Source organism: Pseudopipra pipra, chromosome Z (assembly GCF_036250125.1).
Source record: "Pseudopipra pipra isolate bDixPip1 chromosome Z, bDixPip1.hap1, whole genome shotgun sequence".
NCBI classification, from domain to species: domain Eukaryota; kingdom Metazoa; phylum Chordata; class Aves; order Passeriformes; family Pipridae; genus Pseudopipra; species Pseudopipra pipra.
Window position 1 is genome coordinate 33,398,591 of NC_087581.1, and position 25,991 is coordinate 33,424,581.

Consider the following 25,991-nt stretch of genomic DNA (forward strand, 5'->3'; position numbering starts at 1 on the left):
GTCAATTCCAGTGTTTCACCACCCTCTCAGTAAATAAATGCTTCCTAACGTCCACTCTAAACCTCCCCTGGTGCAGCTTTGAGCCATTACCATGCATCTTGTTGCTGGGTCCCAGAGAGAAGAGATCGGCACCTCTCTCGTTACTTCCTTTTCTCAGGAACCTGTAAAGCGCAATGAGGTCACCTCTCAAACTCCTTTTCTCCAAACTAGACAAACCCAGACATCTCAGCCACTCCTCACAGGACACTGCTTCCAGCCCTTTCACCATTTTTTTTATCCCTTCTCTGGACACATTCAGGGACCTTCCCACCCTTTTTAAATTGTGGGGCCTAGCACTGCACACAGGACCCAGGGTGAAGCTGCAACAGTGCTGAATACAGTGGGATGATCCTCTCTTTTGGCCAGCTGGCGATGCTCTGTCTGATGGGGTTTGCTCTCCTTGCTGCCTGGACACTCTACTGACTCACATTGAGCTGCTGCCAATCAGCAACTCAATCAGATCCCTTTTTGCAGGACTGCTCTCCAACCACTCCTCTCCCAGTCTGTACTTTTGTCCAGGGCTATTCCATACCAGATGCTGAATCTGGCATTTGTTCTTGTTAGATGTCATGCCACTGAGTATTTCTCAATGCTCCAATCTATCCATATCACTCCGCAAGGCCTCTTGTCCCTCAAGAGAATCAACAGCACCTTCCAGTTTAGTATCATCAGCAAACATACTAATCATGGTTTCAACTCCTGCATCCAGATCATTGATAAAAATGTTGAATAGTATTGGCTCTAGAATTGAACCCTGAGGAACATTGCTGGTGACCCATCACCAGCCAGACATAGCTGCATACACTACAACCCTTAGATCTCTGCCCTTCAGCCAATTCTTTACCCAGAGCACTGTGAACCTTCTCCTCTCACACGTGGACAACTTGTCCAGGAAGACGCTGCAAGGGACAGCATCAAAAGCCTCACTAAAATATAGAAAAACTATATCCACCACCTTCCTATTACCCAAGGCAAGCCCCTCTGAGCCTGTCTATCCCCTCACACTTTTATATATTCCAGAAAATGTGACGAGCACTATTTGGTTAACGAGAGTCACCTATAAAATGCACAGTCTCATCTGGATAGGTGGCTGAGATGACCATAGCCATTCGAGGAGCAGCTGAGGTCACTTGGTCTGTTCAGCCTGGAGAAAGGAGACTGAGGGGAGACCTCATTGCAGTCAAAACTTCCTCATGAGGGGAGGAGGAGGGGCAAACACTAATTTCTTCTCTATGGTGACCAGTGACAGAACCCAAGGGAATGGCCTACAGGCGAGGTTTAGGCTGGATATTAGAAAAATGTTCTTCATCCAGAGGGTTGTTGGGCACTGGAACAGGCTCCCCAGGGAAGTGGTTACAGCACCAAGCCTGAGAGAGCTCAAGAAGTGTTTGGACAATGCTCTCGGGCACATAGTGTGACTCTTGGGGATGGTCCTGTGCAGGGCTGACTTGGACTCGATGATCCTTGTGGGTCCCTTCCAACTCAGAATCTTCTGTAATTGTCTGACATACCCAGTTCCCTTTCTGCCATTACTTTTTTCCTGGTACAACCCAACACCCTCACAGAAGCCGCAGCGGGCGCACAGGCACCCCGAGTAATCCACACCCCGCTGCCTGCCTGAAAGGGTACGCGGGGCCAGGCACTCCGCCTCCCCGCCACAGGTGCCCGGTAGGCGGGACCAGGCCACAGGCTACTCCGGCTGCTCCCGCCGGCGCCCCCTGGCCGCAGCAGCACGGCTTCTCGGCCCCGGCGCCACCGCCTCCTTTCGGGGCGGGCCCTGGACCAGCCTGTAGGCGTTGGAGGGGGAGAAAGTAACATGGTGGCCGCTTCCTCTCTAAACAGGAGTGGCGGCGTGTCTGGCAGTCCCTGAGGAAGCGACGGGCGCGGGAAAAAGCTCGGGGCGGGGAGCGCCCCCTCTGCTGGCGCGTACGAGGGGCAGCTGTCGGCGTGCGGGCCGGCGGCAGGTGAGAGGGGCGGGAGGGAGCGGACGGAGGGGCCTGACAGGCGAGGAGCCGGCGCTGGACCCGGCGCCTCGCCCGCCTCCCACCGCCCCTGCCGCGGAGCGCGGGGCTCCGGCGGGGGACCCCTCTTCTCCACGCTACTCCTCGGCCTTCTCCTGAACGCGTCGGGAGGAAAATTCCCTCCTCGCTGGACAGGCAGGAGGTTCGGGGTGTTCCCCGGCGCCGAGCTGCCTGAGAAGGGCTCCTGCTCTGCCCCAGCAGAGCTTCCGTGCCAGGGATCGTCCTTACCCCGCACCGCGCGGGCCGGGAGGGGCGGAGACGCTTTCCGGGCTTTTTCACTTTAATTATTATCATGATAATGGTTAATTTTCCTGCTCCCGTTGGCCGCAGCCGCCCGAGGGAGAGCGGGGCTCTCCGGCTGCGCAGGTGGCAGCCGCTGCAGGTGAGTCCCCGGCAGCTGCCTTCTTTATTTCTCCATTTTTCTCTCCCTTTCCATACCCCGACTCCTCCCCTGAGCTCCGGCGTCAGCGTGTTTAACCCTTACGGGGGTCTGTGGCGAAATGGAGACCGTCAGCGGCGGTGCCGTGGCTGTGGGAAGGGTGTTTGAAGAGCAGGGGCAGTCCCTCCCCTCCCCATCCTGCACCCTGGTGATAAAGGCACCGTAGGTCATAGTCACGCCGTAATTGATCGTATCAGTAAGAAACGTAAAGTTCTGCAGATTTCACAAAAGGAGGAGCTTAAGCCGTAACTTTTAATCAGTCTATAATATCATCTGAGGATATCTGATGTGTCTTTGCTGCACGACCATATAATCTGTGTAATGGCAGGATCTGGTGATATGGCTTCGTCTGTCAAATAGTGAAAAGTAATAGTCACAGAAGCTTTAAATATGATGTAAGCTGATTAACTTTGCTGTTAATGTCAAACACAGTCTTTCAAATTTTTCAGAGCACAATTTAACATAATTGTTGATGCTGCAATCTTAGAAAGCGTGTGAAAACTGAACATTTTATTAAATCTAAATTTAATGTCTTGTCTATACCAGTTTTTTTAATGCTGTTGTCTTTTGCTGTTAAGTTCAAACATATTGATCATCATAACTGGTCTACTCTGGCCTCCAATCGGGAGGCCACACCATCTATAATGCTGCTGATGCTTTTGAGAACGCACGCAGGATCACCCTTGAGGAGAAAAGATAATGCAGAAAGAATCGTGTCTTGCAGAATTTACCACCTAAGGAGTCTTTCTGCTGTGCCTTTTGCAACCGGTCATGCCTATCTCGTATTGGCCTTTTTAGCCACCAGCAGGCTTGCAACAAACCTGGGTAGAGCCCTTCCCAAATCTTCGTTCGCGAAGCCCAGTCATGATGATCAAACATATGGCAGACACGGACTGTTGTGTTGATATTAAATAATGCCTGTGGCTAAGCTTTTGTATCTGCATGAAGGCATAGCCTGTAAAGAAACAGGATATTTGATCTTTCTTTTTTTTCTGCAAGCTGTGTTAGTGTGACATCGCTAATATTTTCTTAGATTACTATGAAGTTTTTAACCAAAATACCTTTGAGTACGGATATGTTAGTAAAAAGAAAATTATTTGCTGTTAGTTTAATTGGCTATTTCTTTGTGTAGACTAAACACAAAGTTAGTAAAAGTTTTTACATCTCTCTTTTTAAGTGGCATGTTAGGAGTTGAGGCAGTAAATGTTCTGTTCTTTGGGGAAAAAATAATGATGGATTGCAAACTACTTCATATCTGTTTGGAAAATGAAAGAATTCGTATTTGTATTTTTTTGTGAAAAGCAGTCATGACCAAACTTAAGTGATTAACCAGGTTACTAACCATACTAGCCGTATTTCAAATCCTTGGCACAAAGGACACAAAGTAAAAAACCCCAAAACTGTTAGCTAGTTTGAGAATGCTTTTATTATAAATGTGACTGTCTGTTTTAAGAATTTTTTTTTAAGAATTGACTGCTTTTTACCATTCCAGTGGATATTAAATGCTAATAATGCATTTCTGTCTTGAGAAGTGCAAGAAAAAAGTTCAGTAGAAACCAGAAATGTTTGTCTACATGACTTCTGACTTCTGTGTTAAAACAGTTACTAGCACAGCTTGATGCCTGTTAACTGCTAAACTCTCAATAATTGGATCTTTTTAAAAAGAGAGATCTTATAAATTAAGATGGGCATTTTCTTAAATACCTATGGATAAGTATAATGTTATATTTGGCTGTTTATTCATAGGTTAAGGTTGGCCTCTCCATAGCCTGAAGTAAAGTAGTGACATCTTCTTGAACCACGTCTTACATATTTGTTTGCTTATTTGAAGATCGTGTGTGCGATTTCTTTCCATCGATGTTTACTTGGTTTTCATTGAAACAAACAAAAAAAAAACTTGAGCAAAACTGGAATATTAAATGTTGGTATGGATAACATTCATCTGACTCAACGTGTATTGAATTCTTGTTTGGAGTGGCAGTGAAATATGTATTGTCGAAATATAGTGCTCGAAATGGTACCTTTTTAAGCTTAGTTCTTTCTTAGGTCTGTATTTGACCAGTAGAGAATTGAGTTTGGAATTCAGCCTCAATATGCTTTTAAGGACAAATATGTTCAAATGTTCATCTTGATGCACTGTCTGGGTTTACTTAAAAATACAGCAGGAGAAAAGACTTGGTAGAATGAGGTAGGACAGGTATATTGGCAAAGTTATAAGAGGAAATAGTAGTCATTTGACTGTTATGTCTTACTGTTATGCTTTCAGGTAGATTTCAATGGCAGGTTATCGGCACAGAGCAGTATTTATAAAGGCTAGCATGTTTGGTGATCTTCTTACTTAGAAGGGTTTCATGCCCTTCTAACTGAAATGACAATAAAAAGCACCTATAAGCTCTAAATGTGGCATCTTTTTGTTTAACGGTAGATTGCACTGTAGAAGGTTATCTGATAGAACTTTTTTTCCTGTGCTTGCTAGTCATCCCAAGGCAAGGTTTGCCCACCTTCAGCATACTGATTTCTTGAATAAAATTCAAGATATCGAAGGCCTTGGTGTACGTGACCTATAAAATAATTCTTGGGTATCATAGTCATAGTTAGTAAATTGCTTCCCATGTGCCTTGCCAGGTAGTTGACCATACTGCTTATGCAAATCTGTAAAATGAAAATCAGTGTGCTGCACTGGGCATCACGAGACCTGCTTTCCTCCTGTAGTGCTTCAGATTGTAAACTGAAGTTCTGGGATTTTTTTATCTGCTTTTGAACTTCTGGTTTGCTACAGAAATTGTCCCTCTCTCGAAGTTGTTGCCCTTGGTTGTACAGAAATGTGATACTGCTTCTTTCCCATCCAATAAAAAACGGCAGTGGTGTTGAAAATACTAAATCCCCATGATCCTAATGGGAATGTTTTCATTCTGCAAATTTATGGAGATAAAAGGCTCACAACTCTGACCTCTGTGCAAATGGTTATTAGAACTGAAGTGACTTAATTCAAGGCTGTTTCTGGACTATGACTTCTGGTGCAATGTGACTGTTTCATGTTCTTGTGAGTTATTCTTGTGAGTGCTCTGTCACAAAATATGAGCATGCAGATTTATTCTGAAGTTTTAGGAATAAAGTTACACTGTGCTTCGGGGTGTAAATGTGGTCCTTATGTTTACTGTTTGCTTTGATAGACAGGAAACTTGAAAACAGTGTTCAGAATTACTAAGATTATAATTATGTTCTAGGTTTATGCCTGTGATTTTTTTGTTGTTGTTTTTCTTTTTTTTTAAGAGCAGCAAACTCAAGATTGTTGATATAGAGAACAGTAAAAATGTACACATGAGTTCTTGGTGAATGTTGGCTTGCATGTCATTAAACATTCCATTTGCTGTTTCAGTTAAATGCAGTTTTCCTCTACTCTGCTTTCGTCTTCATATTTAGTGTCACTTCAGTTCCTTTCTTTTAGTCTCAAAAACCTCTTTAAGGAGACTTGATGCTTTACAAGTATGTGTTTTTCTGCCTAAAAAATATTAAAAATAGTGTAAATCAAGGATTAACTTGCAAATCAAGTTGTTCAGTTCTGGCAGCAAAAGCTGAGATTACAATTACAAGTCTCCAAAGCAGTAGAAGCTTCATCTTGAAATGAAAGTGTTTTCCATTTGTGAACAAATTGCAGCTCAACCATAAAACTATCACCAAAGGGTCAAAAAACACCATGTTTTTGCTTTCTTTCTGAACCTGTATATTTCAGTGATTGCTTTTGCCTTTGTAATTAAGTACAACCTTTGATTAATAATGCGTAAGCTGAAGTCTAGCTACTGATGAATTCTTCAGTGCTACTCTTCCCTTTTGCAAGTCTTTGCAGTGTTGAGGCATTGTGACTGGTGAAAGCAAGACTTTTTTTTTTTTCCTCCCCTGTTGAGCAACCCACTGCTGCTGTTCCTGGTGTCACATAACATGGCTCCAGCCTTCTTTGCTGTTATCCGGTGAAGAAGCTATACTGTCACCCGGATAAGAAACCTGACATAGGTGTAAGCCTTGTGAGTAAAATATCCTCCTGCTGTGTCTATGTAATGTGTATATTCTGCTTTAGGAAGGAATAAAAGCGTGCATAAAAAGGGATAAAAGTTGGGAGAAAGAGCCACAACTAAAGAACAGCTACATAGGAGCAGCATATGAAGAAAAAGAAGTTCAAGCACTTAATTAATGTTTCAGGAAAATGGAGAACTCAAGGTGTCTATAGTTGTGTAGTTAAGCCCTGAAGCTTCTATGGGATATCCATCTCAGTCTAACAGAAAGTTATAGAAAGGAACAATAAGGTAAACTGCTGAGTCACAGCAACAGATTATTCAGCTGGTTACTCTAATCATCGCATAGGCCTATCGCAAAAATCTGAAAACTGGTACGACCAGTTCTCAACAGCTGATCAGTCAGCCATCCTTGGAAATACCAGCAGCAGTATGCCTAGACGACAGAGTAATTTGTACCTATGCCTTTATTTTCTTAAGCTTGAAATCTCACAATCGTATTTTAAGTAATTAGTGTAATGAGAATGTAAACTGCTGGGTATCTAGATGCAAGTGGCAGAAGACTGTTGTGTTTGGAGGTAATATGAACTTAAGTATGCCAAGGTGGAGTTTTTTGGGGGGCATAGATAATATCTTCTGCATGTTTCCTTAAAATGACTCCTAAAAAATAAGCTGTGTCTTTGACAGAGGAGATGCTTGCAAGGATGTGGATAACCTGAGAAATGTTTAATGTATGTAAAACATATGGGTCTTGCCAAGGTTCTGAAACTGCGAAAGATGTGACTGAAGAGCAGTATTGACAAAAGTTAATTTTAGCCTAGGGGGACTCATGTTTCTAGGCTTCCTTCTTCCCCTGTTATCCACCATTTATGTTTTAAGGGCTAATTCCCAATGAACGCCTGACTTTAGGTGCTCTCAATTATTGTTGAAGCTCCTCTTCCAGTTCCTATGGAAAAAATCTGGGAAGGATAAGTTTGGTTTTCTGTGAGGTTAAGTTTGTGTTTCTGAGCAGATGTCACATACATTTATGAGTAAAATTTGGATCTTGCAGGAGGGGGAAGAGTACAAATAATTTTATTTAAGCTTTGTAAGTCACAGACCACCGTGATGTATAGATGTGGTTTGCTAATGATTGGGAGCAATATGTCTCTTACTGTTCATATCCAAGTTTGTTTTCAGTTCTGAGTATTAAAAGATGAGCAGGACATAAAAGATCAAATTTCCTAACAGCATAAATATGTTCCTGTTTTCTCAAAATTGTGATGAAACCAGAAAAAGCAAGTCTACATGTCTCCTGTACAATATTTATTTGACTTAAAGAGAATTCTTGCAGTTAGAATCATCAGTGAAAGACCTGAGTTTCTTCTGACCTTAAATTCTTGCATGATCTCGGAGATGCATCTATACTTAGCTTTTTTTTTCTTTTCCCTTTTTGTTATGCCTTAGCAGTAGTAGTAGTAGTAGTAGTAGTAGTAGTAGTAGTAGTAGTAGTAGTAGTAGTAGTAGTAGTAGTAGTAGTAGTAGTAGTAGCAGCAGTAGTAGTAGTAATTCTCCCTGTACCCTGAACTGTTCATTATGTTTGTGCATATAGTATAAACATATCGCTGAAGTTTTCCACTACTAATAAAAAAAAACAGGCAAACTTGGAGTTGTACTGGCATAAAAAAATCTCAAGCCACAAATAGAACAGACTTTGCAAACAAAAAATTGGTTTTGCTAGCAGTGGTATACTTACAAAGCGGCTTCTACCAGAATACCTATATGTCTCTGAAGAGCAGAATTCTTTTGTGGACTTCTGGCTATGCTAGTACAGTTCTAGGACCAAACCTTATAATAAAAGGAGGTGTATGTTGTTCGGGATTGGGTACATCAAGTAGCAAGTTTACCTTTGAAAAAAGGCACAGTATGTGACCTTTGCTTTCTTAAAAGACAGTGTCATTTCAAACTCTGATGTATATACTTTGCTGCATTTTTCCTTTGAACTTTTTTTGTAGACATCTACTTGTAAGATGTGTGAAAGCCTGAAGTTCTTTTGGGTTATGATGACTCATTCACCATGAATGTAATGACTAATGTGACATTTCAGTTTATTTTAAAGAAAAGAGAACAAATCCTGTATAAAGACATTTACAGCTTTTCTTCTTTCTTCTGTGATTCAGTTGTACAGTGTATGTGCACTGTTAATCTCAAAACCTCTCCTTCTTAGTCTCTTTGATCCAACTGATTCTGCTAGGAATAAAAGATATTATTTACTAAGTCACTACTGTACTATTAAAATGTTTTTCTAGTTATATTAGTAGTCAGGTGATGCACAAGTCTGAGAAGGGAAACTGTTTTGAACCTAAAATGTCTAATTGTCTCTTGTACCTTTTTTGAAATCTTACCCTTAGCTGGTATGCTTTCTGGATTAAATATGTGAGCTGAAATACTTTGCATTTAAGTTGTCCAGGTTGTTAAGTGCAAAACTAATATTTCCATTTATATCTCTACTCTACTTGTCTGTGTGGAATATTGATAGTGCCCTAGACCTGGCAAAGGAAGAAGGAAATAAAAAAAAAAAAAGGATTAAAACTATGTCATAGAGGACAGTGTGATGCCCTTTCTTTTAAGCAGGGACTGAATGATGGTAGCCCACCTCTAAGGTAAATCCTCTGACAACATGATTATCATCCCACCTGCCTCTTCCAAGAGCCAGTAGAATGTTAAAGTGCACAGTAAAGTGGAGCAGTATCCATGGAGGAAAATTATGTATACTAATGTATACTTGGGACAAGATTGTGAGGGCTGGCATAGGTGTGTTGTTACTGGTTTGCTTTAGGTTTTGTTTGGGGTTTTTTTGTTTGTGTTTTCTCTTTTTTTTTTTTTTTTTTCAAAAGTAGAAATTATGAGTTGCCCTCCACCTTATGCAGAGAAATGAATGTAGAGGGTCTCAAATGTTTTGTGCATGCCACAGCAACTGAGCACTAGGACTGTGCTGTTCTGTAGATCATGTGGGATCAAATCTTGGGATTTGGAAACAATTTGGAAAAATCTAAGATCAGTTCTCTAAGTAAATTGAATCAATCCATTTCTAAATGGTTAAATTAGAAATAAGAATGCTAACAATTGTGAATTATATCCACAATTTTCATGGCCTGCTTTAGGAAACAGTTTTTTATTTTAAACATATTAATAAATCACTAAAAATATATTATGGATCAAAACAACAAAAAATACATAAAAGCATGCATAAAGAATATTTTAAATAGGAAGACAAATGCATGTGTTAAATTATGACAGAAATGGATGGTATACTCTTAGTGATGATTTAACTTAAGCACTTCTTTTACTGGCTAAAGTCTGTGTAGTTTATCCCAGAAAATCAGGTTCCCTGTAAGTGTTTTGTCTGACAACTCCACAGTGCGTTGAGTAATACAGTATAGATATTTTGAGTGTCATGTGGTGATATAATAAGAAGGCTCAAAATAGATATAACATTAGACTTCACAATTATCACATCTGGTGTGTGATAGGACTTCGTGAAGAGAATCTCAAGCTTGCCATCCCTTGATAGCTTTTTTCATGTTTGAGGAAAATATGTATTGATAATTATGTCTGTATAAGTAGTACCTTTTTAGTATATTTTCTTTTGTGATTATTTTCTTCCGAAGTTCTTGCATTACACACCATTTTAATATTCTGATGAGCTCAGTTTAGCGTACATTCAGAATACTGAAATATGGGATTTAATTGATTCAGGTGTTTAGTTCTCCTGAGTATAGACAGAAATATAAGTGAGCACAGCAGGAAGCAAGAGTTGGTAATGAAGGGCTTTTAAGGGCTGGAAACATGAGTTTCTTTACACATATTATGGAATTTGGAGAGAAAAAAGATTTATTGGTTTTGTGCTAAGTTTCTATGTAAACATCAGATGTCTTGTTTGTGTCAGAAGTGGCTGAAAATTTTAAGAGAAAAGAAAAAAAAAAAACAAGTCAGATTTTCCAGGAATGGGGAGAGTAGTGTAGATACTAAGTAAAGAGCTTGTCTTTAGAAAACTTAGCTAAACATTTGACAGTACAGAAATACTTATGAAAGCTGAAGGCATAAGTTTTCAGGAACCATACTCCTGCCTAAGGTCTTTATGCATTTTTTATGTTTGTGGTAGCTTCATTGCAAGTGACCTACTCGTAGGTCTAGCCTCTTTCCAAATCTTCTGCAGATGTGCTAACGCAAACCCTCACTGCAGAAATGTGCTGCAGATCAAGATTGTGGTGTGCTGGTGCAGTAGAAAGAGCAAAAAGACAGTTCCTCCCATAAAATTCTCACTGCTGCAGTGTAAGACCAAAAGCATGAATATTCTAGCTGCTGTCAAGTGTGTGGTTTGGACTTAATTTTAAGACATCTTGGCACAAGAGAGTTTCTTAATGAGGAGTTGGCAAGAGGATTAAAAGACAGACTTCTGAAGTGTTAATAAGCTCCCCTCAAGCTTGAAAAGCAGCTGAGAAAGAATAAAAATGCTGACCTGAAACAAGTGGTTTGAGGCTGGTATCATAGGCCAACCAGAAGTGGGAGTCATCCTCTTGATAGCCATGGAAAGAGTTCAGTGAGGTGAGGATAGGCTGCAAGGCTCTGAACCTGTCTGTGAAGCAGCCTGTGTTTGGTGGGTTTGTCAGTGAAGAAACCTACAGAGAAGAATAGTGTCTTCCTGCAGAGTTGTTTTTTTTTACCAACAGATAAAAAATGAGGAAAATCATAGTCCTCAAAAACAGTGAGTGAGTTTTCCACTATGGATTTGTGGTGCCCTTAGAAGATAATTTCAAGCAATTTACGGCTGATTATCTTGTAGGTGGCTAGCAAAAATTAAGTCAAATAATGATTCTGTGATCAGGCAACTCTCTATCCATGATGATTCTAGCAAAATATTTTCAATGTTAACTATTTCAATGCTTAGTAGAGAGAGCAACAAGAATGAAAATATCTCAAAGTCTTACAGCTTACTTTGAGTAACTTCTCAGGTAGATTTGAAACAATATTCTTTCTTCTCTCCTTTGACCTCTCAAAACCAAAACATAGTCCACCCTCACCCTGAGCAAAAAAGGGCACCAAAAAACCTACAAAAAGCAATCTAGGAGATCTGGGCTCCCAGAAGGAATTTAATCACTGGCCTTTTGTCTCTTGACTTTTCTTTCACTGTTTTGTTTTTGTTTCAGGCTACTATATTTGGCTTTTTTCCAAAGGAGTTTCCAATTACAGAAAGAGTTCTCTAACAATGTTTCCAGGGCAGCAGATGTTTCACTCATTACATAATACTGAACATAGCTAACCTTTAAAGCTTTTAGCTGGGGCAGTAAGTCCATTTTATAAAGTACTTTTCTTACTCTGAGGACTATGTTGTTGTTGTTAATAAATTTTCTCTCTTGAACTGTTTTCTGTTATGTGAACGAACAGTTTGGGTACAACACTGATGAAACAAGATTAAACTGGTTTATTAAATGAGTGTAGCTGGACTGCTTGCTGATTATCATTCTTCCTGTCTCACATCTTTTCCATTTCTGCTTCCTATCCTTGGCAATAGAACTTAATTTACTGGTACCAAACTTGCCTTCATTGATTCCTGCTGCTTGTTGAGACTGCATGGGTCAGTTCAGAATTTGCTTTTTGGCCTCACATGTCTATAACTGCTCCAATTTTTATACCATTGGACAACTTGAAATTACTATATAATAGGAAAATTTTAAGTGTTGAATAATAATATAGTAGAGTTAGTCTGGATAGTCCAGAGTAGGTTAGGTATTTTTTGGATTTGGGGTTTTGGGGGCATTTTTGTTTGTTTGGGCTTTTTTGGCAGTGTTTTTTTTTTTTTTTTGTGTGTGTGGAGGTGGGGTTTTTTTTAGTGGTGGTGTGTTTTTTGTTTGTTTTTTTTGGGGGGGGGTTGTTTGCTTGATTGATTGAGTTTTTTTGTTTTGTGTTTTGTTTTCTTTTTTCCTTCACTTAGAATTTTTCTGACTGAAAAATTTTCATAGTCCTGAGCTTCCTGGATTACAGTGTCCATTAACTTAGCGATATTTTTAGTGAATTCATAAGTAGCTGTTCAAGTTGCTATCACAAAAGTTTGCTTCTGAAAGCTTTGTTATGTTTGCTGCAGGCATTTATATCATCACATCATTGCCCCACTGTTTTGTATCAGTGGTAACTGGTTTTGCTGACAGAATAAATCAGACTAAATGTACAGCTCTGCTTCCTAAAACAGAATCTTAAATTGTTAGTAGTCTGGTTTTGAGTCTTTTCTGAATAAATTTGGAGCTAGTTTTCTCACTTCCTTTGATAATCTTTGCTCTAGAAATCTAAGGAATTGCACACAGGACAGGAAAACATAGAAAATGCAAAAAAAATTAAAGGTAATGGGAACAATAATATATTTTGTTTAAGGGGGAAGTGTTCTCCATTTTTTCTAAAACATGTCTGAAAAGTTTTAAGACTTCTCAGTAACAAAATTGATGCTTAAGCAGCAAACTGTACATGACTGAGAAAACTAGAGATTTATTGCTATCTAATTATCAGTTATTACAATACTGGATGTGGAAAATCAGTTCATTTCATCACTGCCTCCTCTTCTGTGATGCACACTATTGCATCATTTAAAATCCATGGTTTGAAATCAGAAAGGAAATCTACATTGGGAGAATATTTTCTCTTCCTGTTTCCTGCCATATGAATGGTGTATTTGTTAGTGACTCTCATGAAAATGTTAGTAACAAATCCCCAAAGAGAGACACCAAATACCTGTTGTAGTTGAGTTTCAAAAAATTGTGGTTGTCTTTAGTAATTGTAGAAGTGATAATTAAATATGTGAGAAAGATCTCTTGATTTCCCACCTGTGGTGTTCTAGCCTTTGGTCTTTGGGTGCTAAGTATGTCTGTTAATTTGATAGTTAAGATTTATTTATTTAGTCAATTTATAAAATGCAGTTTGTTTTTCAGTATTAGCTGTAGAACTGTGTATGACATATCAGAAGCTTAAAGCAGAAGTGACCTTGTTCTCAAACATTCACCGTTTGCAGAATTCTGTTGCTCTGAGAACTGTTTTTTGTACAGGTGGAGGCAAAAATCCCCCTACTAAATTATTTCTAGGCGTGGTACCTTTGCTTCTATGGGAATCACTTACCTGAGGTGATTTGCTGTGATATTTCTTCTCATTTCCTACTTTAGTGTCCTGATCTGTTTGGAATGCTTTAGAAAACTTTCTCACCAAGTTGATTCATTTTGTGCCTGATTTTTGTGTTCATATGCTGTCAGGAAACAGTCTGGTACACAAACAGCCAGTGCAAAGTCAGCATTGTTTTCTTTGCATCTATGAAAATTTGCAACAATTTAGCTATCTGACACAAAAAACCATTTTAGATTATATTCAGTACAGGACCTTGATACAACTTGCTTTCTGGATGAAGTTCAAATAACTCATGAAAGCCATCTTATTTTGTCTTTCCTTGTCCTTATGTTTATTTTTCCAATGTTAGAGACCTCTATAAGATGGTCAACTTGTAGGTTGTAAGCTGTTTCATTTGTGCAACTATTACATTCTCAAATGTTTACTTGAAAACTTCTAGGAGGGAATGGTTCTATATTAGCATATATGCATGTTCAGACCAAAATGCTTGTGACATCCAGCCATTCTTGTTCCACAGCTGGTTGTGTTAAGACAGGTAGAAGGTGGACATTGCATGTCTGCGAAGTTGTTTTTGCAACTCTGGTTTTTCTCATACTCATGTGATTTAGCAAAGCGACTGTAACTGTTACTTCATTAAATAATTTTCATGACAAATCACGACAATGGGAGATGCAATGCAAAAAAGAAAGATTTCTAATACTTCTTTTTCTCTTGCTGTTGACTGTCCGTGGCTAATAATTAGTTATCTTTTTTTTTTCCTGTTTTAATCCTGTTCAGTGCTAATGGTGTGCTTGAAGTAATGTTACATTACCTTGTCTTTTGCTGTGGTGTGTGTATAAGTGTGTGTATGGGGGGTGGTGGTGCTGCTGTATACACTTCAAAATTTGCTTCAGAGAACTCACATATAGATGTCTGTGTAACTTTCCTGTGTGTTGCAAGTGATGCCTGAACTGTTCGATAACCACCTTGTTTCATCTGAACTCACTTAACTTTGCTGAATAGTTTGTAATGTTCCGTTCTGTAGTAATTTTAATTTACCTTTGATGCATAGGCAAGATCTGATTTCTGCTGTGCAAGTGAAATGTATAAGCTGCAATTGCACACTTCCCTTAGTAGAAATGGATTTGCTTAAAAGTGACTGTGACACGGACAAGCACACTGATGTGAGCAGTAACAGTGCATGTGTGCTGGAATGGACAAGAAAACGGAACTGCCAACTGCACTATGTTGGTTGTTAAATGGTAGTACTGGTGGCTGTCTTTGCACCTTTGGTGTACATATGAGCCTGTGTGGATACATAAGTGTGTTAGAATCATAACTGTATTTTGTGTTTTAAAAAACACCAACAAACAATCTAAAGTTTTGATTGCCAAGTATAGTCCATGATTGCATTCCTCATTGCTTTTGTAAGTGATTTCAACTATTAACTTCCATGTCTTGAAATCCAGTTAAAGAGAGACAAAATTTGAGGCAATGAGAACAAGAGCAATCATTCAGATTTATTACATACAGTTAACATTGAGAACCACCTTCACTGTGTTCTTTCTGTTACTGGGTAATACAATTAGGAAATAGTTACAAAATTATCACCATCCCTTATGGATCCATATGGACACTGAGGTTTGTGATTCCTCAAACAGTATCGCTCATATTCTTAAAACAGAATTCCAGTTGTTGTTTTCAGTTTATTTGGCTTATACTGAAGTATCTTTTCAGTTTATTTGGCTTTATAGACTTTAAAAAGAAGGTCTTTTGTTTGACTTGTATGTTGGCTTTTTTTTCAATGTATCCTGCATTGTCATCGTGCAACATGAAGGTAACACTTTTTACTTTTAGATTTCCCCCCCCCCCAAAGGGTATAGTATGTTACAATAAAAATCTCAATATTTTCTAAGTGTTGAGTTTTTCTGTTAGTCTTGCGATGTACAAAAATCTGCTTGTGGAAAATAGAGGACAATAGCTTTTGAAGTTATTCTTGGGAAAAGTTGCTGTGATAAACTTACAATATGTTTGTTCCCTTGTCTATTAAGAGGAGCAGTGTTCATACTTATTTTTCTGTGAGGTATCACAAAAATAGTGGAAAATAGCAGTGGGTTCATCCTGTCCCCCACAAAGCCTGTGTTTATTTCTTTCCTTCAGTTCAGAAGGCAAAGTATTCTTGGGCCTACTGAATTCTGCTATTTCTATTTGTATTGGTGGCCATCTGCTGATTTGTAATGTAGTCTCTGTGTTTCCAAAGCTATTGCATTAAAGAAGGTCACTATGGCTTTATTAGGAGCTGTTACTTGAAAGGTCCATTTTGAGTGATCCTGTTGCTTTAAATCTTTCTGAAACTGGAGAACAAATTCTTGAAGAGCTGACTTGTAGTGTTTATTTGAAACCTTACTTATCCATGTAGAAAAGGAACTGTTTTGAGAGACTGGGAACATTTTGAAAAACTTGCTAAATGTTGTGCTGACATACAAGGCTTTTGTGCCAAATTTCTCAGCTGAATTGTCTGGTGACTCTGACTTTTCCCTGCCACATGTTAGACAGGGTTTCCATGAAGTAAAACATAGCCATGGCAAAGAGGGAAATATCACAGACACAAGTGTATGCTCCTTAGCAAACAATTGCTATGGTTTTATTGATGCCCACTGGTAAAAATATAGCAATGAAGACTCTCTTCATTTGCATTCTAATATTTCAAATCTTAATATTTAATTTTTTTAAGTGCTTTTAAATTTTTCTCTGTTTTCCCAGGAAAACTAAGTTCTCACTTTAAAACATATTTGAGGACAACATTAGTGCAATTCCAGGAACTACAGCTGTGATTAAAAAGACAAACTCTTGTGAGATTTTTGATGTATGCTGTTATCATAACTGTTTGGGTTTTTTCCCTGATCTCCACGTTAAAATTAAATGTAAGCCATGTTTTTAATGTTGCATCAAGAGAACATGGTACTGAGTGGTGTGAACATGACCCAGGTAATAAAAGGCTGGAACATTTAACAAATGTTTTGGGTTTAAAAAAATAAATTATTAGGATGCCAACCATTTTGCTACTTTTAGCAGCTTGTTCCAGTAATTTTATTTCTTACACATCAAGTGCAAACGGTACTTTGCAGATTACAAGATATTCTGGCTCAGGACTTTTTTTTGAGGGGAGCGTGGAGAGTTTGGTTTATTTCTTTATTTCTTTCTTTGTAATTCTGTGAAAAGTGCAAGCATCTGAGAGGCAAACTGAAACATCTTCACAGTTTTATGATTAATCCAGTGTAGGTCAGTGCTGCTGCTGAAAGGGGCATACTGCTGCTGCTTTTGTGCTGACACAGGGAATCGCTGTAGAATAGTGTTCGCTCTGGTTGAACACTAAGCAGTCTCTGCCAGGTTAGCATTCAGCCAGAGCAATTTCTTGTTCCAGTTCATTACATGGTTGCACAAACTATAGTTCCAGACAGACGTTAAGGTGGAAATGAGCAGTGGCAGTATGAGAAGGGACCTTTTAACAGAAGTAGCAGTTTATAGAAGACGAAGTTGAAGGCATCACCCCTGATTTTCTTGCTGACTTGCTTGCCTGTAAGGGGTTTTATTGCTCATTTCATGTTTTTTTTATGACAGTAAAAAGGGTAAACTGATGCAAGTTCTGTACCTAAATGTGATTCAGAAGATTCACAAGTAGCTATGGCTCTGGAGTAATTTTCTTGTTCTTCAGGAGAAGTTGCATAATTATGTGCTAAAATTTCATAGTAAATATGCAGGATGGATAAGTGATTTTTCCCTCAGTACTCGGTACACTTATTATCAAAAGTTTTAGAAGTCTTTTAAACTGTAAAGATGGAAAATACCTTTTTAGTATCATTTCAGTAAGAAAGAGCAGGATAAGAACAGGAAGGTGATTAACCAGGTTGCAGGGAACAGAATTATACTGCCTTCACCAAACCAGAGTTCTATTAGCAGAGGCCAGTATTTCTGCAGTTACCAGACTAGGCCATTCTGAATACAAGAACCTTCTCAATCTTGGTGCACTTATTATTTGATAATATCCATTGACCACTACTCCTTGGTAGGTGGAACCTTGGCAGCTGTGGCATTCTTATTTTCAAAGGTGGGAGCCAGACTTCCATTATTTGGTTAGCTTTGTAGATGGGATCTCCAGAAATCTGGTGATAGAAACAAGGGGATCTAAAAGAAGGTGGTCCCAATCTTCCTGTAGGGGTACAACAGTATTCAGGTTTATTGCTTGGCTGCCACTGTTTAAATACTTCTTACGCATCTTCTAAAAATACAAGTATTTAATGAGAATCAGGTACTTGAAATTATACTTGAGATACTTGAGCATAAGTTGCCAACTAGGTTTGTTCTTAATAGAAACTTGTGTTTCACTACTTTAACATCATATGCTTAGTGAACATTGGTGATGTTGGAAGAACAACTCTTTACAGATCTGGAATGTGCAGCTGAGCAGTGATGTGTGCTGCCTGATCAGCTGATGAAATGTGGGTTTGGATGTGTGATTTTTGTAAATGACTTCCAGATGTTACAGTTGCCAGCTGAATGTTCAAGACTGCACTGTTAGGTCTGGGTTACGAAACAAAATGGATGAACTGTGCAGAAGTAGTGAGGCTGTATTTGCAGTTGTTCTCCCTCTCTCTCTCTTTCTCTCTCTCTTTCTCTCTCTCAAAAAAAAAAAAGAGAACATGATTCTTTAGTGAAATTGTTCACAAGCAGTGGCAGAAAAATACAGATGCTTTTAGAATGGGATATCTGCATTAACTTATAGCCTGCAAAGAGCTTGAATGGTCTTATAGTGAACACAAAGCAATTTTCTATGTAGCTGCTGTGTCAGGAGCTTTGAGTTATCCTTTATCTCACTCTAAACATGACTGTTATAGTGCTAGAACTGAAATTTAATTACTGACAATATATTTCAATATCTTTTTTAAGCAGCAAAAGTCAAAGGTTTATTTGGAGTCTCCCTAGAATTTTCATGAATTCATAGAATTCTCTATATAGGAATTCTTATATTTGCAAAAATATCTTCAAAAGTTCTGAATCCTCATAGTTGTTGAGGGAAGGGGTTGTGTTTGAAAGCAGAATGTTTGATTTCTGTCTCTTTATTTTCCCCAGGTACTGACATAACCATGATAGAAGACAAAGGTCCACGAGTGGCTGACTATTTTGTAGTGGCAGGGCTCACTGATACAGATACAGCAACCCTGCTGGACCAAGAAATAAGCCGACATGAAACAAAGTCAACTGGTCCAAAGGCTCCAATTACTGACATTGCTGTGATAATTAAATCAGCTGGTGAAACTGTCCCAGAGGGATACACCTGTGTTGAAGCCACTCCTACAGCCCTTCAAGCCAACTTAAACTATGGAAGTCTGAAGAGTCCTGAACTTTTTCTTTGCTACAAGAGAGGGCGGGACAAACCACCACTTACTGACATTGGGTGAGATTTTTACCACAATTCAGTTCCTTCTTCCATAATGATCAAATCTTACTCTTTATAAGTGATGGTGAAAACAGATGTAAGAAAACTTTTTAAAAATGCACTGTTTGAATCTGGAATAGGTTGAACAAAATGTCAGTCTTCTAGTGAACTTATCTTTTTAAAATTAATGGTAATGTTTTAGTTTAGAAGATGAGAGGGAGAGAGAGTGATGAAGCAAAGCAAATATGAGAAATCAAGTTCTCGGCTGCAGTTTTATGAAAGGTGAGAAAATAGCACAAAATTTATTTATAGAAATGATATAGTCCAAATCCAGAAATATTAACATGCTTAATCTGAAAACAATGACTTCGGGAGACAAAAAAATTATCACCTTGTGGAATTCAATTTAATGCTTATAGTAAAAGATACAACTTAAGAATGTATAAGGACTTTTTAGAACTACTGGGGATATAATGAGAAAGAGAAAACAGCATGGGTGAGGATGCTATTATGATTATGGCAAAATAAGGAATACATGTGTTTTTCCTTAGTTATTAAAGAAATAGTAAACAATAGTGTAAAAGTCATACATCTCTATGTAAGCTATCATAAGTGTAGTTTTTTTCATTTATAAGCTTAAATGCATTAGGCGTAAAGCCTATGTATGCCATTTTTTGCCTACAGTTTGAGTGCCAACTGACAAGCAGGCTCCAGTCAGGAGAAGACTGACACTGAAATCTTAGTAATGAAAGTAGTTTCATGGTAAGACAGTTTTCTCTAAGGGTTACAGTTCAAGTTAAATAATTAACCTGATACATTCTAGTTTCTGTTCATCTTGGTCATCTAAACTGTGTTCTAATTGTCTTCAGCGAAACCGATTTTTAAAATAATCTTTTCCTATGGCTGCAACTGGCACTGCGAGAAGACATATTGCAGTCTGAAGTTATTATTTCAATGGTTTGTCAAACTTCAGTAGTTCTAGCAGAAGGAGGAATTTTTACAGTGAGCGATTCCTCAAGGGAATTCCTGAACTATCAGTCTTCAGCAACTTTAAGGAAGCAACTTGACTAGCACGTTTATCTTTGCGTCTCCCACAATCTTAGGAACTTGAATGCTTGGGTAGATTTTGTAGGGAATGCCTGCTAAACAAAATAGGCAGATAATTGGCTAAGATGGTGATATTTGGCAAATAGTATTTCTAGTGAGTGTTTGATCTGCTTAGGGTGTCACACCTAACATGTCGTGGGAGACTTTTCTCTCTGAGCAATGATGCATATTTCCCCCCGCTGTTCCTCCTGTTTTGCAACTATGTGCAAGAGATGGTTAGAGCAATCTTTTTTTTTGGTATCTGTAAATTTCACTGTGTTCAAATGAAAGTGGAGTTTGAGCAAGAGATGTATGCACAGTCTGAAGGCTAGTTTATGCTGTTCTCTATTATTTTAATTAAAAACCCAAGTGAGACAGAATATTTTATCTTTAAGCCTGTCTGACATGCTAAGTGAACATGGCAGGTAGAGAAAGAGTACATCCCTTGAAAGGGTGAAATGCATAGTCTTGTGTCAAGGTTGTTGGTATGCGTATAAAAATGAGTTATGTTGTAGTCCAAGCATTCAGATGATTCTTGATAAGTGTTTGTGTGTGTCTGTGTATTTCTTTCTGCTAGGGAAATGTTTTTTTGGAGAAGAGGGAGGTTGGGGCTGTGCTCTACTATTTCTCTGCTATGTCCTTGTGTTCTGTGCCCTCCATCCTCATTCCTTCATAATTGTCTGCTGGTTCTTAAGTGTCTGTAATCTGCTAGAGTGACTTCCTGCTGCAGGTGCTTGCTTGCATATAGTTAGGCCATGTGCCATGCCTCTGGATGTTGCATTTCCCAGAATTAATTGGATTAATTAGTTGGAGAAAATATTAGTTGGAAATTATGTGGAAAAATAAAGATTTGATCCTAGGATAAGAGATCTCTAAGATCCTATTCCTACATATAGTTGTAAAATCTAGTATCTTAAGCTTATATATCTATGAAATAATTCAGCTACAGTCATTCCATTGCTTTTCTAATTGATTGTTTTGCTGATGTTCCAGAAATAGACAAGAACTGAGATTTGAGATTTGTTTTGGTTTAGGTGCGTGAGACTTCGAAACAAAATTTCACCTCTCTTTGTTTTACACTTGAGTTAGGGATATGCTAGAGCTCCTGCACTTCTTTTTTTAAATAATGCAAAAGTTAGGTATCTTGCATTGTGTAAAGAAAGAATTGCAGATTTATTTGTTTTTTAAAAACTTTTTTTTTTTTTCAGATTAGTATGGGAAGCTTTAGTTTGCTTAGTGATTCTGTGCTAAGGACCCTTGGGGTTCTGGGTATAAGGACCCTTGTAATTCCTGTTATACCTGTTTTCTGAAAATCTGCAGGAGTATCAATTGAACAAATGATTTTTTTTACTGAAGATGTATTTCGAAAAAGAAAGTGAACTCAAATTTCAAGAAACTGGAATAGAAACTGGAAGATGTTCTTAACAACGAGCGTCTTCCATTGTTTCTGAAATCTCACCGGTGTGACAGCTGCAGCTGGGTGTTCAGAGCAGCTTAGGGTGAAACTAATGGTGAAACTAGTTACTTGTTTGTTTAGACAAATAGTAATAGTGATGGCAGTAGAAATAAAAGATAAGTCCATCTTTTCCCTTTGCTTGACCTACCACTTCTCTGACACTCCTGGTGCCTAGTATATTTATATTACTCCCTTTATTATTCAATACTTGCAAACCTCCTTATCTTAAATGAAAGAGGAAGAGGTGTTATGAAGGCTTATTTTGCATAACAGCTGTGAGAGGCAGAAATATGGTTGTACATAGAGGACAAGTCAAACTGGACAGCAGCCCTAGACACAATGCAATTTGCAACAGTCGACCTGTTTTGAAATGGTTTTCCAGAAGGAAAGGCTTCTGTGGTTTAAGGTTTTTAACTCAACAGGCACAATAAGGTGGTATTTCTTCTTTTTAAACTCTGTTGTCTGATGTATTGAAGTATACCTTTACATCAGTAAAACTGCTCATGAGAGAACTTCCACGTACAAGGTCAAACAGCCTTACAAAGAGAGGATAAGATTTTTTTGATCTTTCTTACAAAGGGACCTAACATCTAGAATAAGCTTTATATTTTATATATAAATTTATATTTTGCTTGAAATGAAACTGTATTGAAGTTGATAAAATATTGTAGCAAATAATGTGTACTTAGGATCGAAGCCAAACTGTACGCTTAAAGAAGCAGGAAACAAATCTTAACCCTAATCAGTACTAATTAATCAAAGGCAGATGCTGGGAAATAGGAACAAGTAGGAATAAACTTACACTGTCAGGGAGGATGTTACTTATAAATGATGCCATGTTCAGTATTTCATGCATCACTTCTAATTGCTTTTCTCTGAATCATTAAAACCATTGTTTAATTTGAGTGATCCATGTGTGGTGGTTTTCTTCCATTTGCTTGCAAATACAATACCATACTGCAGTATATGAGGTCAGGAAATGGTGTGGGTTTAATAATACCGCTCCAGTGTATATGTAGAAGTGAGTGTTGCTTTCATTTTCATTTTGCTTTTGAGGAGAGGTGACCCCACTGTTACAGTCTTGAACACTGGTCAGGCCCTTAAGTATTTTTCTGAGAATACTTGCAAACTTACTAAACTGAACTGCTGGAATTGTCTGATTAATGCCGTGTTCCTTGTCAAAAGCTGTCAGCTGACAGACGTTTCTGGAAAAATTTTGTATTTTGGATTTTCTTTAAAATACATGAAACTAAAATGAAATGGAATTGAAACTTCTGTTTGGAGACTGCTCTGTTAAAATTTTCTTCAGATTAAGATTCTGATTGGCAGTGATGTGAAAAGTTCATGTAAATTCTTTATGCACAATGAACGTGGCCTGAGAGCTGCTGCCATTGTAGTGGTTGGTATTCTGTTTTGTTGGGGTTTTTTTAACTTTGTGAAGTAGGTAACCCAATAAAAAGTGCAAAATACATATTCTTCCAGAACATTACTGAGTTTAGAAATAATATAATTAGCATGTGCTTTCTCCATACATATCTTGGTAGGTAGTATATTAAAACTAATGGTGCAGCTTGGAAATGCTGGTATTAGGCTGGTTTTGAGCCTGAGATTACACATTGTTTTAAATGTAGCAAATATGATGATCAGACTCTCTACAACTGAAACCCTTGCTGAAGATTATTGTCCTCCATGAACTAGTTGAGTAAATTTCTATGGCAGTCTGGTAGCTACATCAGTATGCTCCCAACTCATGTGATTTCTTTGCTTTTTTAAAGTATTCTAGTTCATGTATATCATCAGTCCTATAACAAGATACATGTTCATTCTCTTGAGTCAGAATAAATAGTAACATTTGCATATTCCAGTTTAAAGATGGGAATAGTATTTAAGTAATATTGAAAGTTTAATCATATATTTTTTTTTTAAAGTTCTGGGAATGGTTGGATATGAAAAAACTTTCTTTTTTTTGGGCTTAGACATGTAACTTTTTGAAGTTTTCAAATACATACTTACTTGTAGTCTGTCGAACATTTAACCAAGAATATTTTGGGACAGTAAATATGTATTGCCTGCTTATTTTTTTTTTAAAGTTGTGAGGGACTACATGTGGAAAGCTGGAGATCACAAAATACAAAGTTTTAATTTATTACCTTTATCCTTAATCTTATAATGATGAAAACTGATTTGCAAGTGGCAATTACTGTGTACATATTGCAGAGAGCCAAGCAAACGGAACCATTGGCTACTTGGGTGTGGAATGGGAAATAAAGCTTGCCCTATAATAGCATCTGTGCATTAAAAATGTTCAGTGATGTTTGTTTTGGCTTCCACATTTTTTCTCATAGTAACTTGTTAATAGCTTTATGTTTGGAAAAGAAAAGCTTTAGCTCACTTAGCTGCTGTGAAGCTGTAAAGGATTTTTTGTTTTTTTGCTAAGAATACAGCGGTCTAAACTAGTGATCTTGCTAAAAAAATAAAATCCAAGCACCATATGAATGTTGTTGTACAGCCACATAAGATATATTCTGCTTTCTAGGAGTACAGTCAACTGTAGTTATTATTTCTTCCTTCTCTGTGGAGCAGAGTGTTAGTTTCTCTCCTTGCCCCATTGTCCTAAGGAGTGTTACTCAAACTGTGAATGTCAATTATTACTGTATTTAGATTAATTTTTTTTCTGGAAAAATTCATCTAGGAAGCAGTGTACTTTGTCCTTTTCCAAGACTATTTCTTAAAAACAAACCAAACCAAAGCCTACCAAAAAAACCTCTCCAAAAAACCCTAAAATAAAACAACAAAAAACCAAACACAACCAATTAGAAACAAACAAAGCCCCAAACCAAAACAAAAAACCCTACTCACAAAAAAAAAAAAAAAAAAAAAAAACAACCCCAGAAAAAGACAAATTTTAAATGACTTATCGGACATTTTAGTGATGAAATTGTCAGGTGTCATATGTGCAAGCAATGTAAAGTTTACTTTGTATTTATTTTTCATTCATAGTGTAGCATTCCTACTAGTTTTATAACTAAATCCTTTTCAGTGTGGCTTGATTTTTTTTTTTTTTTTCCCCCCCCATAATTGTCATTTGTTCCCACAGAGAATATTTTGGAGCAGTTTCTTTAACCTCAAGTGCTGCATTAGAAAGTTGCAGTGATGACATAGGGTGCTAATGCATGGACAGTTTCTCTGAATTTGTCCAAGTAACTTCATATATATTTGAATGCACATAATATCTTGTTTCCTTCATGTCTGCAGAGTTCTGTATGAAGGGAAGGAACGCATAATTTCAGGCTGTGAAGTGATTCAAGCTACTCCTTATGGTCGTTGCGCTAATGTGAACAACAGCTCAGCTTCTTCTCAGCGGATCTTTATCACATATCGAAGGGCTCCTCCAGTACGACCTCAAAATTCATTGGCAGTGACAGATATCTGTGTTATTGTTACCAGCAAAGGAGAAACCCCTCCTCATACATTCTGTAAAGTTGATAAGAATTTAAACTGTGGTATGGTGAGTATTTATAAGCTTGAATTGCTTTTTTTTCTCTATTTTTTTAACTCAACAAACACACCTAAAGGAGTAGTTTCTTGAACTCTTCTTAGCGCTATTATAATTGTGTTCTATCACTACATCGTAATTCATTCTTCATACCATGTGTGAGACTTCAGTTTTGTTACTTTGATTTCCTTTCTTGTTGGAAATTACTGTTTCATACTGAATACTCACTACTGTTTGCATACGCATGTCTAGGTGTATTTAGGAGTAGTGCACTGGAATTTTAATTTTTTTTTTATTCTCTCTCCCCCACCGTTTGGTGATGCTGACACTCGGGATGAATCAGAAACACCTTTTTCTCGGTTGTTAATAATGCCTTATCATTGTAAGAATGATAATTAATGCTTGCAGTTTCTCCATGTACTTTGCTTTAATTGGTTCTCTTTTACTTAGTCTGTTTTGCATTTAGTTTACTCAGGCTGGAATATGTGAGTTTTTGGAATGGTAGAGCATGTTTAGACAAACTGCAAAAATACTATGTTGATAACCAGTTTATGGAAGTATGATAGAAGCTTCAGGTGATGATGATTAGAATTTCACTTCCCCTAACGAGGTTCCCATAAGATTCTACTTTTAAATAACCATAAAAATGTGAAGCTGCAAATTGAGCTGCTTCACTTTTACTTGTTCTTTTGTTGGAATAAATCAGAGTCGTGTGGTGGTGTCGTTATTTTATGTAAATCCTGTAATCTCTAAAAAATGAGAGAAGGGTGAATTCTCGTTTTTATCATTTACGTGCACTCAGCTGCCAACCAGGCTGTATTCTGTGTTCTGTAATGCTTTTTATTAAAATGTCTGACTTGTTTGTAAGTGGGAATATATACA

At 37.9% G+C, this 25,991-nt stretch overlaps 1 protein-coding gene across 3 annotated transcripts in view; it reads left to right on the forward strand.

Annotated features, from left to right (window-relative positions):
• Window positions 1-1,824: 1,824 nt before the first annotated feature.
• Window positions 1,825-25,991, forward strand: part of DENND4C (DENN domain containing 4C) — a 70,080-nt gene continuing 45,913 nt past the window's right edge. Inside the window, exons 1-3 of one of the 3 annotated variants that reach the window (XM_064643140.1) lie at window positions 1,825-2,003; window positions 18,765-19,089; window positions 24,869-25,121. In XM_064643140.1, coding sequence (XP_064499210.1) covers window positions 18,779-19,089; window positions 24,869-25,121 — 564 coding nt within the window. In that variant the 5' untranslated portion in view covers window positions 1,825-2,003; window positions 18,765-18,778. Of the gene's footprint in view, window positions 2,004-2,282; window positions 2,443-18,764; window positions 19,090-24,868; window positions 25,122-25,991 lie in introns of those variants that run through there. The other 2 variants (XM_064643141.1, XM_064643142.1) reach the window with 2 other exon arrangements.